The 12,334-nt window shown below is 56.0% G+C and overlaps 5 protein-coding genes across 5 annotated transcripts; 3 read left to right on the top strand and 2 right to left on the bottom strand.

Moving 5' to 3' along the window:
• Positions 1-1,054: 1,054 nt before the first annotated feature.
• CORC01_09040 (uncharacterized protein) lies at positions 1,055-1,306 on the top strand (the record flags this gene model as incomplete). The annotated part of the gene is made up of 1 exon (XM_022620670.1): positions 1,055-1,306. The coding sequence occupies one exon, from the start codon at positions 1,055-1,057 to the stop codon at positions 1,304-1,306; it is 252 nt and encodes an 83-aa protein (XP_022472769.1).
• A 1,307-nt stretch (positions 1,307-2,613) lies between these two features.
• Positions 2,614-5,149, top strand: CORC01_09039 (GMC oxidoreductase; the record flags this gene model as incomplete). Its single annotated transcript, XM_022620669.1, has 5 exons — positions 2,614-2,990; positions 3,056-4,139; positions 4,205-4,289; positions 4,350-4,435; positions 4,490-5,149. The coding sequence occupies 5 exons, from the start codon at positions 2,614-2,616 to the stop codon at positions 5,147-5,149; spliced, it is 2,292 nt and encodes a 763-aa protein (XP_022472768.1).
• A 650-nt stretch (positions 5,150-5,799) lies between these two features.
• Positions 5,800-6,486, bottom strand: CORC01_09038 (MoaC family protein; the record flags this gene model as incomplete). The annotated part of the gene is made up of 1 exon (XM_022620668.1): positions 5,800-6,486. One exon carries the CDS (start codon positions 6,484-6,486, stop codon positions 5,800-5,802), a length of 687 nt encoding a protein of 228 aa, XP_022472767.1.
• A 265-nt stretch (positions 6,487-6,751) lies between these two features.
• On the bottom strand, positions 6,752-8,077 carry CORC01_09037 (molybdenum cofactor biosynthesis protein A; the record flags this gene model as incomplete). The annotated part of the gene is made up of 1 exon (XM_022620667.1): positions 6,752-8,077. The coding sequence occupies one exon, from the start codon at positions 8,075-8,077 to the stop codon at positions 6,752-6,754; it is 1,326 nt and encodes a 441-aa protein (XP_022472766.1).
• Positions 8,078-9,089: 1,012 nt separating this feature from the next.
• CORC01_09036 (WD40 domain-containing protein) lies at positions 9,090-10,760 on the top strand (the record flags this gene model as incomplete). The annotated part of the gene is made up of 3 exons (XM_022620666.1): positions 9,090-9,114; positions 9,174-10,027; positions 10,089-10,760. The coding sequence occupies 3 exons, from the start codon at positions 9,090-9,092 to the stop codon at positions 10,758-10,760; spliced, it is 1,551 nt and encodes a 516-aa protein (XP_022472765.1).
• Between the last annotated feature and the right edge of the window lie 1,574 nt (positions 10,761-12,334).

The raw sequence follows: 12,334 nt of genomic DNA, 5'->3' as shown, positions 1-12,334 counted from the left end.
CATGAAGTAGCCCACGCCACGAATCATCAAGTATCCATCCGCCGTGGAGCCTGGCTACCCGACCTTCGTTCTTTTTGTTGGGGGAACACTAGGCCCAACCCTATCAGTCTTCTCTTCGTCGCATCGAAGTTTTTTTTTCCCCTGCCTCTCTTTTTGATCCACCCTTTGATTACGAACGGTCTTGTTGAAGGCATGGACCATCTTTTGCCTGTTATCTAATCGTCGTCAAGAAGTCGCTGAATGACCCTCGATTGGCAATTTGGCATGTGAGCGACAAGGGCCTCGATCCTCCCCCCGTGCTTCTCAAAGCGGTCCGTCATCTGCCAATGATGATGTTATCACGCCAGTTCGGACTAGACAGACGACTCGGCCGGGATGGATGCGAGTGTACTCCTGTTTGGTGGAAAGCTATGATCGTTCTAATCAGCAATAGGGCACTTGGAAGCCTCAATTCGCATTCAACCAGTAGCTCTCTCAACCAACGCAGGCATGACATAATGCATTGGTGGTACGGACAACAACAACATATGTCTTTGTGGTACAAACGACACTTGCACTTACAAGCAGCAATGTCACCTCTGATGCTCTGTACTCACGGTGGCCAGCAGTGCCAACACGGAAACCAGCCGACCAGGAAGACTTGTTCGCCGTCAGTCAACAATTCTTCGCAGATCGACTCTCACATGCATTTCCCAAGTCGTTCTTGTTTTCCCTTTCCCCAACAAATTCGGCTTCAAAGGCGAACCCCGGGCCCAGCTTCCCCTTTGAACCCTCTTGGCCGCCAGACCGCCCATCGCCAGACGACACCCAGCCCCCCCCCCCCTTGCACAGATGGATAGACCCGCCATGGGACCCTGAAAAGTGTCCACGTCTGGTTTAGCCGCGGCCTGTAGCTGCAGGTTTGAGGGGGAGCGAATCTTGCATTTTGGCCACTGTACCCATTGGGCCACGTCCGCCTGCTCCTGTCAGTGCCTGGTCGATTCGCCGCTTACATGTCCGCTCGCCCGGGCTAGCAGACAACCCGTGAAGTCCATGGTGCCAAGCGGTAGAGCCGATGCGCCACCGGCTGTGGAACCCGGAGACCCAAGGATCGGACTGCGCCGTTCTCTCTAGCGCCGGGCCGGAAACTGGTGCCTTGGCTCAATTGTCGGCGCAGTACGCGGCGCCGGGTGCCCACACGTTGCCAGCCACGGATTGGAGCGACTGGGCTATATACGGGAGTGGCAACGGGCCGCCTAACGCCGGCTTCAAGACGGCCAGTCCGGCGTCTACCAAACGCATACCCTTTCCAAACATTCGATTTTAGCACTGTCACTCGCAATTCTCCGAATAAAGATTGTGACTATGCTACCGGATCGTTCAATGCAGATCCCTTCAATGAAGCATTCAACAGACAAGTCCATATGAATAGTCTTGCCCGTTTCATTCAGTCCATGCGAGCCGAGGCTCAATGCTTCCCGGCCAGGTCGATGTAAGGATCTCACCCCAAGCCATGCTGCCATGGTAACATACGATCTGCAGCAGACGACCCAGCATTATTCTTGTCGGCGTCGTTGTGTACCTTCAAGGTGGACGGGTGAGTCTGACGATTTGTCCATCATCTGGGACCATGGTGGCTGAAGTCTCGACAAGCTCGTGGCTGTGTCGTTTCAAAACAAAAGACCCCTGCCCATTGAGAGGTCAAGACATGAGGCAACACGTGCGGCAGCCGCGTCGGGCGCCTCTTCGCTCCCATTTCAGTTCTGCTTCATACAGTGGGATCCATGAATATGGCGTTGAAGGGGCCTCATTTGGTGATGACTGAGGAGAAAACCCTCGGGTTCCGACGAGGCCTCATCACCTTGGTGCCTTGGGTTTCGTTCCCCGCATGATCAGCTACAAACGATTTCCCTCTACCGCACTACGCCACTCGCGCCCGGGTTGAGAGGGTTACATGCGCCCAAGTGCCGCTCAGTAGCGCTGCACCCCGCCAATGCAGTGCGAGAGCTGCACATCTATGGTTTTGACAGCTCGATGTTGGTCAGCTCCGGTGGGGGTTTTCATAGGTCCGAGTCTCCTCTTTGCTGGATTCTGCAACCACCAACAAAGAGATGGCTCAGAGCTAATCCCGTTACCCAATCTTTAGCCGCAAAATTGGTGGTATGCGGACTCTTTGACCACTCCTATACCGAAAGCAACCCGCATCGGGAATAGGTTCCCATCTATCTGAGGAGACAGGCAGGAACAGAGAGAGATAGCTATGGAGAGATCCATTGAGAGATGCTTCGTCGCACAGACCCCTCCATCCATGGCAAACACGAACCCCTGCAGCACCACCATGCGAGCAGCAGGGGGTTGCCAACAACGACTCGTTTTCCCGTCGCAGTACCACACAGCCTGACCTCAGTCGAGCATGAGCTTCCGAGGCGCCTTTTGCTCGCTCGTATGTCAATTGGAACTATAGCTAACTCCAAGCTGCCCTTCGTCCGACCTTGCGCAACTTCCTGGGTGCCGTTCTTCCACGCATTCTTATAGCACTTTCTACTTTACATTGCTTTATACCATCAGACCACCCTCCATTCATCTGGACCTTCATCTCTCTGTATCTACCGACACGCTTCCATCCGCTTCATCATGGCTACTCTGCCAAAGACCATTCCCGGCACGAACGTCGAGCTTCAGCTTCCGGCGTTGCCGACGGCCGATTTCTGGAATGAGACTCAATGGACCGTTCTGATGTCCCTGCTCGAGGCGGTCCTCCCGTCCATCTCACGACCAGCGACTCTCTCAGACCCGACGAGCCAGGTCCAAGTGTCCGATGCCGACTATGCGGCGGCGCTCCAACTCGCCCAGGACACTATGAAGAACCCGCCTTCGGAGGAAAAGTTCCAAGAGTATCTGGCGCACAACCCCGCGAAAGAACCCAAATTCGTCGAGAGCATCACCAGGACACTTGCGGCCCTGCCGTCGGGTGCGCAGCGTCAGCTAGGTGGCGCCATGGGCGCTCTGGGGTAAGTGACCCATTGCGAACGCGACCACGGCGCTTCATGTGAACTATGACTGACTAAACTGGCAGCACTCGCGCCGGCACTCTGTTTCTCACCGGGTACTGGACCCCAGTCCACCTTCAACCGCTAGATGTTCGTGAGCAGATTCTCAAAGCTTGGCAGACATCTAGGATTCCCACCGTCAGGGTTCTATCAAAGTCAATATGCCTGCTGGCGCAAAAGGCCGCCGTGCAGACCAGCCCTCTCTTCAAGGCGCTGACGGACTATACCGACATGCCGGACTTCCAGACGCACGGCGAGGGCTTCGATTTCAACTTTGAGCAATTTGAGTCGGCCGGCTCGCCAGCAGTCGTGGAGACCGACATTGTAATTGTCGGATCAGGCTGCGGAGGCGCTGTCGCTGCCAAGGTCCTGGCCGAGGCAGGCTATAAAGTCCTTATCGTCGACAAGTCGTACCACTACCCTCCAACTCAGCTCCCCATGACGCAGGACGCCGGCTGCTCGTTCCTGTATGAGAACGGAGGCTTCATCACGAGTGACGACAACTCGCTCAACATGGTCGCCGGCAGCTGCTGGGGCGGCGGCGGCACCGTCAATTGGAGCGTCAGTCTCCAGACGCAAGGCTTCGTCCGCAAGGAGTGGTCCGAGCACCGTGGCCTGCCCTTCTTCACCTCACCCCAGTTCCAGAACTGCCTGGACAAGGTCTGCGACTTTATGGGCGTCAGCGCCGATAAGGTCCGTCACAACCACCGCAACCAGGTGCTGCTGGACGGGTCCCGGAAGCTCGGGTGGCACGCCGCCACGGCCCCGCAGAACACGGGCGGGACGGAGCACTACTGCGGCCAGTGTCATCTCGGCTGTGGGTCGACGGAGAAGCAAGGTCCCACCGTGAGCTGGCTGCCGGCGGCGGCGGGCTCCGGGGCCAAGTTCATTGAGGGCTTTGAGGTTGAAAAAGTGACTTTTGACGAGTCCAACGGGTCCAGGCGAGCCACGGGCGTGGTTGGGAAGTGGGTGTCGAGGGGCGGCGACGGGAGCACCAGCGCGCCTTTGGAGGAGCGGATCACTCGACAGGTTATTGTCAAGGCCAAGAAAGTCATCATGGCGGCGGGCTCGGTTTCGAGTCCCTTGGTGCTGCTGCGGAGTGGTCTGACGGTGAGTAGACGACGTCTTCTCCGGCCCTCGCCCTTGTTTGTTCGCCCTGCTAACGTTGTGTCTAGAACCGGCACCTCGGACGCAATCTCTATGTCCATCCCTGCAACTTTGTCGGAGGCTACTGGAAGGAGGACTGCAAGCCATGGGAGGGTGAGTCGCTCGACGAAACTATTCACCATTGTCGTGATTACTGACGTGAAGTGAACACAGGCGGTATCATTACTAGTTACTGCTCCTCGTTTGAGGACCTCGATAAGGCTGGCCACGGTGTGAAGCTGGAGCCTACTTGCATGATTGTTCGTCTCGCCCCTGCCTTCCACATAAAAGCTTGCTGACTGACACCTTGACAGCCCTACGCCATCCTGTCCAGCATGCCCTGGCACTCGGGTCTCCAGGCAAAGCTTAGCGAGCTCCGCTTCCGCCACTTTGGCGCCTTCATCTCCCTCACCCGCGACCGCGACCCGGGCCGCGTATACCCGGACCCGATCTCGGGCCGCCCCCGCATCGACTATGTGGTCTCCGATTTCGACCGCGCAAACACCCTCGAGGGTGTCGTCGCCCTCTGCAAGATTTGCTACGTCGAGGGCGCGACCGAGATCCACGCCGGCTTACCCGGGCTCGAACCCTTTGTCAAGGAGGACCACGCCGTGCCCCCGGAGAAGGAGACGGCAACGTCATCGGCCTCGGACAGCGACGACGAGGCGATCCTGGACGGCGTCAATGATCCCAAGTTTGTCGCGTGGCTGGATAAGCTGCGCCGGGTGGGCAACGCGCCTCCCGTGGCCATCTTTTCGTCGGCGCACCAGATGGGTACGTGCCGTATGGCGCCGAACGAGGACGAGGGCGTGGTGGGACCGAAGGGACACGTCTGGGGCACGGAGAATTTGTTTGTTTCGGACGCGAGCGTGTTCCCGAGCGCGAGCGGCGTGAACCCGATGATTACGAATATGGCGATTGCGGATTGGATTGCGACGAATGTCGGGAAGGAGATCAAGGCTGAGTTTGCGTAGACTGGTTTCGTGACGTCTTGAGGGTGAAGGATTTAAGATGATGGGGAGTGAGAGTGAGATGTATAAAAGACGGAAGAGAGAGATTGGTGGATTGTATGTCATTGTTAGCTGTATCCGTTTCCATAGCAAATTGCACATTTCGGTGTCATGGCTTCAACATCCCGGCGATGGGGTAGTAAATGTTCAAACGACGAAAGTCTTGAACAATCGAGGACATGTTATGAGTGATACGTCACTTACTCTTTCGATTTGGTGCTTTCGTCTGCGTACCTTTTGTACTTAAGTGTTGAAAATGGGGAACGGATGACTGACGTCGCTACTGCTGGCAGACGCTCTTCTTCCGGTTGAACTTCCTTCTACGTTCACGTATAGTTCTTCTATCTGAATGAGTGTCGACTTCCTCCCGATTAATGACTCCTCAAGTAGCCTTGTACCTGTTCCGGACCGTATTAAACAGTGAATATTCTCGAAAGCGAAGAAGGACATGAGTGGTTTCGTCAGATCCGGTGTAACTACCTCACTGCTCGGGGTAGGAGGTATTCAGTGAGGCGATGGAGGATGAAGGATGCGCGCCTTTCGTTAACTTAAGAGTTGGTGCTTTTTCGACTGCAACTTCAACCCGCCTACCACTAACAAAACAGACGACCCCATCACGGCATCTCCCACCGTCCGCTCTTCCCCCCATCCTTCAACACAACCCTCAACCCACCAACGACCATGCCCTTATCAACGGCCTTGCACATATCATACACTGTCAATGCCGCCGCCCCCGCAGCCGTCAAAGCCTCCATCTCGACCCCCGTCTTGCCCTCGCACTCGACCGTCGCCTCGACCCGCATCACCGTCTCGTCGTCAGCCTCGCTCGCGGGCTCGACCTCGACGCCAATGTGGGAGAGCAGGATCGGGTGGCACAGCGGGACGATATCGGGCGTGCGCTTGGCGGCCATGATGCCGGCGATGCGCGCCGTGGCCAGGACGTCGCCCTTTTTCATCTGGGAGGCGCGGATGAGGCGGAGGGGGGTGGGGGAGGAGAAGGTTATGGTGCAGGCTGCTTTTGCGATGCGGGCGGTGGGGGGTTTGGAGGCTATGGAGACCATGTGGGCTGAGCCTGAGGGGGAGATGTGTGTTAGGGATGGTGTTGGTTTGTTTTTGTTCTCGTTCTCGTTCTTCTCGTCCTTGTTCTCGGCGTCGTCGTTGTAGCGGGTAGTGGTTGAGGAGAAGAGTCGGAGTTGGTGGTGGTGTGTCGCAGATGCGAGGAGGTGGGTGGGTACCCCTGGCACGCCGAGAGGACGGCGTGAAGGTGCCGGGATGATGTTGATGGGCGTGGTCATGGACATTGGCTTTGACGACCTGGCGGATAATCGCGGACGAAAAGGTTGAAGCGGTTGAGAATCTAGATAAACTAATGATTCAGCCTTCCATTCATATCCAACATACATGTATTAATTTCCTGTGTAACCCCCTCATATGAGTATGCCACTCGACCATCCACCTTGGTATCCAACGCCGTCCCAATGCAAAAAAAATCCAAAACAGACACGGGCAATCAACTCCCTCAAGGCCAACAAAGAGAGTATATAAGGAGTGGAGAAAGGGCCGCGGTTACCCACCTATCAAGATCATCGGCCGGTTCTTCATGTGCTCCAGCTCCCCGATGCCCGCGTGCTTCTCCTTCTTGCGCTTGACGGCCATGCCAATGACGTCCAAGAGCTCCGCCTCGTTAAGCGCCGTGCCGAGCGGCTTTCCAGCGTCCGCCAGCCCCTGCCGGCGGTCCATTTCGATCTGCTTCATCGCCTCGAGCGCCGCCTCGTCAATGGGGTCGCCGTTGTTGGACTTTCGCACAATGTCCCGCAGCGACACCTCGGTGTTGCCGAAAAGGCAGACCTTGAGGTTCCCGTCGCTGGTGATGCGCAGCCGGTTGCAGGTACCGCAAAAGTTGTGCGTCATGCTCGTGATGAAGCCAATCTTGCCCGCGAACCCGGGGACGTGCCACGTCTTGCTCGTGTCGTTTTTGTGGTCCTCGACCTTGGCCAGCGTAGGGTACGTTTTGCGGATCACGTCGAGCATCTCGGCGTAGCCCAGCATCTTGCCCTTGTTCCACTTGTTGCCGTCAAAGGGCATGTACTCGATGAAGCGCACCTCGACGTCCTTTTCACGCGTCATCTCGACAAAGGGGGCAATCTCGGCGTCGTTGCGGCCGCGCATGACGACGCAGTTGATTTTGAACTTGATACCCGCGCCGAGCTTGTTGAGGGCAAGGATGCGGTCGATGCTCTTCTTCACGGCGTCGAAGCCGTTGCGCCGGGTCATGATCTGGAACATGTGCGGATCCAGGGTGTCGAGGCTCAGGTTGACGCCGGTGAGGCCGGCCTCGACCATGCTGTCGAGCTTCCGGTGGAGGGAGAGGCCGTTGGTGGTCAGGCAGAGCTCCCGCAGGCCGTGGGGGCGGAGGGCGCCGATCTGGTGCATGAGCGGCACGATGTCTCGGCGCACCGTCGGCTCCCCGCCCGTCAGGCGGATCTTGGTGACGCCCTGGGAGACGAAGACGGAGGACAGCAGGACGATCTCGGGAGTGGTCAGGAGTTCCCTGGTCGGCGACAGTGGCACGCCCTCTTCGGGCATGCAGTACAGGCAGCGCAGGTTACAGCGTTCCGTCACGGATATGCGGAGGTAGTCGTGCTGGCGGTGGAAGGTATCGGTGAGGAAGTCGGAGAAGGGCTTCGCATCCTTGACGAGACGACGGCGGCGGGTGGTGGTGAGTGGTTGCTGTTGGGAGCTCGGTGTGACTTGGGCTGCAGCAGCCGCCGCATTCAGACACCGCGTCTGCGTGTGGGTGTGCGGTTTGCATGACAACTGTGGTGGTCTACATTGTCGTAATAGCTGGCCGCCGTTGGGCAAGGCAACGCGAGGCCATATGCTGTGTCTCATGTCGCTCTAGTATGAAGGGTATGAGAGAGAGGCGATAGGTGAAAATGAGACTGAGGAAAGAGAAAAGAAGAGCAATCACACGCTGCTCATTCCCATGGCTGACGCGACACTGACATGTGATGATTGTAGTAGGTAAGATATGAGGTTAAAAGATGAGCTGGAGTCTACCTAAGGTATGAAATGGTTGCATGTTCCATTGGAACAAGAGTGATGAATGAAATTGCTATCACGACGATGAGATGTGTGACACTGTGAGTCAGCAGAAGCGTGGCGATTACCTATTTGTGAGCGAGGTAAGCCCGTTGATGGACAACATACACTAAGGTAGGTAAGGTAGGTAGACCTTACTAAAGAGAACTACTCTCTGTGACTCTGTACCAAAAATGAGACTAAGTGAGGGGGAAAGAGCCGCTAAAGGGCGTACCTACCTGATGCACAAGCACAGGTCACGGGTCCAGACTGACGGAATTGGGCGGAGGGGGGTCTTGGCGGGGTTCGGCGGCGATTACGGATAAGGTGCTGGCGAAATAGCACAGTGTTGATTGGTCCCCGGCGCCCCCCTCACACCGTCGCCCGGCCGGCAACTTCCATGAAGTCGGAGACAGCCCGGACACATGCGACACATGCGACCACAGACAAGAGCCCCGCGCTAATCCCAAACAGGAAGCAATGTAAACAACGAAGGAGCCACTGTTCCTTCCACTGCGACAACGGCTTTTCTTCCAGACTCCACCGCCGCCGAGACTGAGGAACGCTTGCCCAATTCATCTTCAACCGCAAAAAAGAAACCCTGCTTGCTTTCCTTCGGTCGGTAGAAGGTAGAAGCATCCGTCCCTTGATACTTCCCAAGAGAATAGGTACTCGGTATAGAACGCTTCGCTTACCTTACCCTGTCTCAGACAACTCCCAAATAAGCCCGGCCGTCTTTAGTACGCATAGGTATCAAAGTTAAGAACCTTGTGCTTCATCTCACACTCGCGCCTCCCGATACCCAACTCCCCATCCATGCATCATGCACTTTTCAAGGATCTTCAAATGTAAGGCGCTCGAAACCTTGCCGTTCATTCTTTGGTCAAGGCTTATATAACCTCGACAGCATCGCCGCATTGCGCGTCGAGTCCCGATGGTAACCTGATTGCAACCTTGTCGCCGACTAGCATCAGTATACGATCTGTCGAAACCCTGGAGACTATTCATAGCGTCAAGCTGCCGTCCAATCTCGGCCCCGCCTACGCTCTGCGATGGTCGCCTTCTTCAAGACGGATTCTCGCCTGCTTCTCTGACCAGGTTCTCATCTACTCAGCTTCGGGTCCAGGCTACCGTGGCGTCATACGGAACCCCGCAACCCCTAACTTGAAGCCCACCTTTGTTCAGTTCGGCGCCTCGGACAGCGAAATCTTCATGTGCTCATCCTATGGCCTCAAATTCTCCGTCTTTGACCTCGCGAGTTCGAGAACTGTCGAGATCAGCAACCCAAAGTTTCATCAAGCTAGCGTGGCTTCTCGAGGCTTTGCCCTCCGGCCCGGCTCTGCACATTTGGCCATCCTCACCCGCGTCGCTGGCAAAGATGTTGTCAGCATCCATCATCCCAAAACGCGACAAGTCCTTCGCTCTTGGCAGCCCGACACCATCGACGCTCAAGGACTGGCCTGGACACCAGACGGCCGCTGGCTCCTCGTGTGGGAGTCTGCGGCTCAAGGACACAAGATCCTGTTTTACACCTCCGACGGTCACCTCTTCAAGACGTGGTCTGGACCATCTCCCTGGGCGGTCGAGGAGAAGCATTACGAACTCGGCGCGGGGGTGAAGCATTGTCAAGTCAGTCCGGACGGCGCTCGCATTGCCGTGTGCGACCACACCCGTAGCGTATGCGTTCTGGAAACCAAGGCCGCGGCCGAGTCAATGAGACTGGAGCATCCTGCAACCATTGCCCCGAGAGATACAGTTCAGGTGGGTAGCACAACCTACAATTGAGCAATAGTTTTGGCGTCGGCTAATACGATGAGTACAGATCTGGCAAGAGGAAATCGTCACTACCATTTCAGGTTCTCAGCACTTCTTTTCGCGGGCGACCCAGTCGGTATCTGCCCCGGCCCGATCGAGCAACGGGAGTGTCGATACCAAACCAGCTCGCACTTTATCCGTCTTTGATGCCTCGTCCAGTCTCTTGGCTACTACCTTGGAGGAGTGGCCAAGCACTGTTTGGGTTTGGGATCTGGAGTCATCTGAACTGCGCGCCGTCCTCATCTTCCACAGCCATGTTTCTGCTATTTCCTGGCATCCGAAACAGCGCGAGGTGCTCATGGTTACGTGCGAAGGAGACAAGTACGCAGGCTTGGTATTCGTCTGGGACCCCTTGTCCCACGGCCCCAGGACGGTTCACTTTGGAGACCAGCTACCCGATTCCAAGGTATTGGGAAAGCCTCAAGCATCCTGGCTCGACTGGCCCGGTGACTCTGCTGTTCTGCTTCTGGGAGATAATAAGCACCATCTCATGGCATCCCTTGCCGAGGCTGAGGACTCTGGAGCCCCATGGCAAGACGCGCAGCGCAATGACTTGACAATGACCACTGGCAAGGATGAGACGCAGCTGGATGGGCCTGCATTGGACGAATTTGATGAGGACCTGTCCGGTCTAGACATGTCCGAAGTAGACGACACCTTCTCGTTCAAAAGGACTTGATCGATCGCAGCCCCACTGCTTTAGCTCTACAACGGCTCTGCAGCATAAGCTTCCCCGATCAACCATCCGGAGATGACCCCCAATCCTTTGGAAATCGAGCGCGTTTCCATTGGTTTCCTAGCTGCCCGCGAAGGCGCGCTGCTGCAGCCGAGCGCGATGTTGGATTTAGCACCCGCGCCAACCTGATTCGGAAAGGTGTGATCATTCCCGAGCCCCAAGCATGTTGCTGCCGCGGCCACATTGGGCAAGCTGTTCTCATGAGGACAGGTTGCCAGTAGTGAGCGTTCGCGCCTCTTACGGACAGCCGCAACATGACTACAAAGAGAGGGGTTCGATTGAAACTGTGCAGAATTCTATTGACCGGTGCGCTTTCGCCGCTGTAAACAAGGCAGAAAACGACGCCTCTCCAAGGAATAATCTGTCATCCTGACAGGTTGACGTGGCGTACCGGCACCGCGCTGAGTGGATGTTGTCTTCCGCGACTTCTCTCAACTGACGCCAATATGCACCGACCACCTGTACTCAAAGGCGTCACAAAGTGTTGGGAGCGCATGCTGCGTACAGCGGCGTAGCATCGCACCAGCTGATTGTAGGGGTCCAAGATGTAACTTTTCCAGTCCGAGCCTGCTCCCCCCGACTCTATTATTGCAACCTGATATTGGCTGCCGATGACCAAGGGCAAAGTTTCAGAACGCACTTGGGGTTTGAACAGCACTTTCAGCTGTTCATGGACAATCTGAGAGACCATTGATCCCTGGTCGTCGTTCTCATTGGTGTCCCGAGCTCCCTCTGCGGATCGGAACGAATCAGTCGAAAAGGGAAGCCTTCGGGGCTATCACCAAAAATCAATGCAACCTTGTTCGCGCGTTCTTTTGCCTTCGTCGAGAAGCCAAAGGAGGGAATCTGCCTGTTGCCGAGCCCCAGCTTCCACCACGACCTCCAATGACCTGGTTCACGGCACGTACTTTTGTACTACTCGACAATGATAGCAATCCGCCTTACTCGACCCAATTACAGCCACAGAGCTTATGCGGGTGATAGGTGACAACCAAAAACAAACCTGCATCAAGCCGGACCCCACATGGCGGTTGTCATTTTTACGATGCGTTGCAAGGGAGGAGTTCAATGGCACGATCTAGGAAATGGGCTGCATTTCACCAGACCTCTGTCGTTGCAACACTCTTTGGCCCCGGATACAGTGCAGGTATTCGGTACAAGATCGTTTCTGGGCCCCTTCCCATGTTTGGACATTCGGCCGATTCAGCAGCGGGTTGTTGTTTGGTACAGACAACCGAACTCCAAAGCGCAGCACACAGGCTCGGGTACTCAAGCCAGAATGGATACTTCCAACGAAGATGGAATGTATGCTTGCCAAGTACCGATTCTAACTGGGATAATCTGGTGCAGAACTAGCAGGAACCTCGCTTCCCTCGAGTTGAAGACAAGAAATTCTCTCCATTGGCCATTAATGGCCTGGTTTCACAGTGGTTTCCTCCACGAGGAAACGTGGAGGATGGAGAAAACTCACCCAATATAAAATACGATTTCCGTTGTTCCCTTCCCTTCCCAGAACC

This window comes from Colletotrichum orchidophilum, assembly GCF_001831195.1.
Source record: "Colletotrichum orchidophilum strain IMI 309357 chromosome Unknown Scaffold_80.1, whole genome shotgun sequence".
Lineage (NCBI taxonomy): Eukaryota > Fungi > Ascomycota > Sordariomycetes > Glomerellales > Glomerellaceae > Colletotrichum > Colletotrichum orchidophilum.
This window is presented reverse-complemented; position numbering and strand designations above follow the sequence as displayed.